The 4,919-nt window shown below is 41.4% G+C and overlaps 1 protein-coding gene across 9 annotated transcripts in view; it reads right to left on the bottom strand.

Annotated features, from left to right (window-relative positions):
• The window catches only part of FGFR1OP (FGFR1 oncogene partner), a 42,534-nt gene that overhangs the window by 10,866 nt on the left and 26,749 nt on the right, over positions 1-4,919 (bottom strand). For all 9 annotated transcript variants that reach the window (XR_003096403.1, XM_014525103.2, XM_014525102.2 and 6 more), the window contains one exon: positions 2,265-2,485. Coding sequence is in view for 8 of the 9 variants with exons in the window: in XM_014525103.2 (XP_014380589.1) it covers positions 2,265-2,485 (221 nt within the window). In the remaining variant the exon portion in view is untranslated. The remainder of the gene's footprint in view (positions 1-2,264; positions 2,486-4,919) is intronic.

A 4,919-nucleotide genomic window follows, 5' to 3' on the forward strand; every position in this document is an offset into this window, starting at 1 on the left:
TTCAGCAGTGAACACACATCAGAGCAAGCCAAGTACCAGATGGGTATAGAGCAGCTGAGCTGTTCAACTTTCATTATTCTTCTAAGCAGGGATCCCAGTTTTTGATTTCCCATGGAAAAAATGGAGTAAAACACAGATTTCTCATTTTAGCAGAGAAACCCATGGATTTTGTAGTTTTGCAGCGAGCCCTCTGCAGGTTGGCACAGTTCCTGTCTGCAGGAGGCTGGGAGGGAGCGGGATCAGGGCAGGAGACGCCACGTGCATGTACACGCACATAGCCACAGGCAGCCTAGACAGCAGCTCCTGCAGGTAAAGGAATGGGAGGACTGAAGCCCCCATAGGGAGGGAGCTGGGCAGTGGGCAGGGCTGAGGCTGCTGCCCTGCTAGTCAGTGTGTGGGGCTTGGGGCCTGGGGATGCACTGTGTGGCTTCAGAGCCCTGGTGAGGAGCAGGACGAGGCGACAGGTGGCTTGTTCAGGGACAGGGGGGTGGGACCGGCTCCCCACCACAGCACACACTTTCAGGAGGCAGGGGGGACCCATGCCCCCCAGATCTATGCACAGGGCAGAGACAAGGCGGGTGCGCACTGCAGGCTCGTGCTCCCCTCCCTGCTGCCCTCCCCCAGGACCTCTGCAGCACAGCATGTGCAGCCTGGTGCAGCAGGGCAGAGTGGGGCTGCTTGCCTCTGCGAGCTCCACATTGCCCTGGCTACACTTCACTTGCACGGGTGGCAGCAGCGTGGGGTTGTGCCCCTCACTGCTGCATGCCCCCGCAGCGCACCCCTGCCTTGTCTCCGCCCCACACACAGATCTGGGAAGGGGGGGGGGGGGGAAGGGGGGCCACAGGCCTCCCCTGCCTGTCAGGAGCGCGTGCTGCAACCAGGAGCCAGTCCCATCCCCTCCCAGAGCAGGCAGGCAGCAGGGGGGAAGCCAGCTCCATGCTCCTTCTCCTGCAGCAGCCGCTGGCTTCTGTTGGAGGCAGGAGGCTGAGGACCTGGGTCCCTGGCCCTGTAGCCCTGGCACCTGGGGGGCCCCTCTGACAGGGCGGGGGGGGGGCTTTAATTTTAATTACAGATTTGGGGGGGTTTAGTCAGAGAATTTGCATTTTTTTTTCAGGGAAAAACAGGATTCCTGCTTATAAGGGATGGACTCTCAGGTATCCCATGAGCTAAATCTGGCACCTACAGCAACACGGCTGGTTGCTGATAGGACTTTAAGTAATTAAATTTCTAGAGCTACAAGGTGGGAGGGTAGGGGTTGGAGGAGCTCCAAAAATGTGGCCCTTAAGGCCAGTCCCAAACGACAGTGCTGTACAAGACTGGGATAATTCTTGCTATTCCTTTCCCACTCAAGGATTGACTGTTCTCGGACCGAACATTACCTACTATAAATTTTCCATCAAAGTCGTGGCGGGCAAGATTAAGCAAGGACAGGAGTAGTCTCTTCTGGAGCGGAGTGAGTGGCAAACCTTTTCCCAGTCAGAGGCCAGGGACTACCCGGTAACTGAAACTTACTAGCCTTTCACAGGCAGCAACTGTGAATCGGTGACAAAGACACTAAACAAAATCGGCCCCAGGACCAAGATTATTATGTTAATATATTATTATGTTTTTGAACTATTAAAAGGTTACAAATAGATGTTAAAACTGTACAATTTGCACTTGTGCCATATGTTATGTTATATTTAGTTTTCTAGAACTGCAATTTATAATACAGTTAGAACTGGGCAGATTATATTTTTTCAGTATTTTCAATCATTATCAGATCCTACAGCAAGTGCCCAAATGCACAGAACCTTAAAAAAATTTCCCCAGAAAAACAATATGCTTCTTAAAAAAACAAAAACACAACCTGCACAGAGAAAAAATTGAATGTGAACATTGATCCATCCAATTCATAAGGGATTTTTTCCATAAGCAGGGAAGTATCTTTCCCAAGATATCAATGTTATAATCCTTCTTTGTATATATAGGTTAGATTTTGCCCCATCTTAAGAGGTAAGGCTTCTCTTTGCCCAACTATGCAGCTACTGTAGGTCTGATTACAGCACCAGTACTCAAGCAGCATAGATTTGTACATCAGATGCTCATGTTTGGCAAATAAGTATGCAAAGGCAAGGCTTCATCTTTCCAGTATGCTGGATATGTTAGAAGAATTAAGTGACACTTCATAAGGCTATATGCAAATTTGACTTAACCCTGAATATTTTGCAAGCCTGTTGAGCATAAAAGAAATGTGCATTAACTTGTAAACATTATTTACTTACCAGCCATAAGTTCTCTCTGGTTTGGGTATGGGATCATCAAAAAAAGAATCTCCTTCCACATCATCCTCATCCACACCTGGATCACTTTTCTCTTTGGTATTTAAGTCTTTGTTATGTACTTGCAAATCTAGCTTTGTTTCATTTGGCAGAAAGTGAATGCTGCTTTTGCTCTTGGTTTCTCCTGATGAGATACTTGTATCATTTACACTGGCTTCAGCAACCTTAAAAAAAAAAAAAAAAAAAAAAAAAATATCACACTTAACAGATATTTTTCTTGAGCAACTGTAATGCAATTATTAAGAAAGGACAAATCAGAATATATAGTATTTAGTTTCTCCATGTAATGAATTCCAAGAAAAAAGGGAAAAAGTATTTTTTTAACCATTACTATCAGTTATAAATAATCTAGTCCATCATATTGCTAAGGAGAGATCATTCTTTATCCTTTCCCATTTGTTGTTGGACTTGCACTACTAGATATGACTTTAACAGTCAAGTCAAACCAGCCAAAATAGCATAATGCAAAATATTTACTACAATTTGATAAGATTTACTATTTTGTATGACAGTTTTAGTTGCAGTCTATAACTATCCAGATCTTCCACATTTAAATTAAAAATAAATGAAGAGTACATCTTCAACTTCTGTTCCATGCCATCTTACTAAAAGCTGACTAAAAGGAACATGCCATTGGGGGTGGGGGGGGAAGAAAAAACAAACTACACACCAAATATGAATACAAGCCCTGACTATAGCCAAAGATAAATACTACTTTCAAAAGCTGCAAGTTCCACTATTGCTGGAACATATAATTAATAACAATATTTTTAATACTGACAATTTGGAGTGGTCTACATAAAAACAACTGTTGGTTAAACTAAAACTACTTTCAAAGTTAAATTTAGTTATACTAGTACAAACACCTTTAATGTGTGTTCATGAAAACTCGCCTTGATAACAGTACTTTAATTTCAGTAACAGACTACAAACTGTGTGTGGGCATTATAAATTTCTTGCTTAAAAGAAACTCAAAGAAATAAACAGCAATTTTAGCACTGCTTTAACTTTTTCAATCCTTTTTAGACCTGCTGCTTCTAAAGTTCCCACCTGCACTCTAATTTTATTTCAACTGAATCACCTGAGCTCTAAATGCACCAAACCAGAATATGGCAGGAGGGAGATCAAACAAAACTTTCCTTCCAAAACCAAAGTAAATGACTGTGAGATCAACCACAACTTTCCTTCCAAAACCAAAGTAAATGACTTCAAACTGTAACAAATTTCTTCCAAAATTGATATTATCAGCCTTTGTCCTCTGTAATAAAGAGCAACACACTTCAAGCCCAAGCACTACAAATACTGAAGAGCCACGTTTGTGTGAGAATACCTCACATAGAAGGTAGTTTTATTCTCAAGCCAAATGAGAACTTCTGAAGAACAGAAAATCTGAGTTAAGCAAACAATTTAAATTTCTCTAAATGATCAAATAGTATACATTTTAGCTTTTAAATTTGTAGACAACTACACCTTACGAGATATCAAATTCAGCCATTAACTACATGTTCACCAAAATTTCACACTGGAAGTAAACTTACCACCTGCATTTATTAAAATTAAAGACAACAAGCAAAGAAAAAGCTTCTTCCTTCATGCCATGATAAAGATGGGAAGACAGCTTGGCAATAGAATTAAGAGAATCACTCAAACTAAATAACTAAAAACCAGGATGGAATCTCTCAAATGTTTCTCCATTAGCCTCTCTTTCCTCAGAGTCCCAAATCACTGAACAGAAACATTGCCTGCATGTCAAAATGACACAAAACTGTAGCACACTAAATTTTCTATTTCTATTGCTTTTTCAACAAAAGGAAAGAGGGTATAAGTAGAAAAGGCAGGCTGTGATCTTAGGTTAATCAGGAAATAACATTGGGTGCGTACATATGTACTAAGTCAACTTGAAGTAAGGCAACTTAACTAAATCGACTTAAGTTAAGCCACGTAGAAATGTACACATGTACAGCTCCTTGACTTGGTGGCAGCCATCTTGTAAGTTAAATCAACTTAACTAATTACTGCGCCGCATTTACGTTGAGACTGCTCCACATACGTGTGTATGCTGTGACAGTTAAGCTGATTTAAAATTAAGTTTAAATTTAAAGTAAGCCTATTGTGCTGCAGGGTTCAAGGAACTCTGATCTTAAGTTCCAAATCAGTTGCTGGAATTTACATCTCATTTATTCTCCATCAAACCTATGTGCTAAGAGTCAGCATGGAAATGGCAGATACAATGGGCCTGGTCATAAACACCTGCTGCTGCTTAATGCCAAAGTACATAGCCCTGTTACAGATCTCTGGTTCTGCTATGCCAAACATACACAGAGAGCCCAGCATAGATGAGAAAAATATGATCCGATGCATGATCACTTACTCTCCTTTAAGGCTTTTTGCCCAATGTAAATCAATAGATATTTGGTAATTTCTTTATTAAAATGCAAAATCTAGAATTCAGTTCCTAGTTAAATGGTACCTAATTACTTGGCACTAGCAAAATAAGCACTGAAATAAAAAAAGTGTGTTAACTCTGACCTGATCAGAGAAAGTTGCTAGCATTAGGCTAAATCTTGGAGGTGTTTTGCATGTTCCACTTGGGAAAGA

Source organism: Alligator sinensis, unplaced genomic scaffold, assembly GCF_000455745.1.
Source record: "Alligator sinensis unplaced genomic scaffold, ASM45574v1 scaffold832_2, whole genome shotgun sequence".
Classification (NCBI taxonomy): domain Eukaryota; kingdom Metazoa; phylum Chordata; order Crocodylia; family Alligatoridae; genus Alligator; species Alligator sinensis.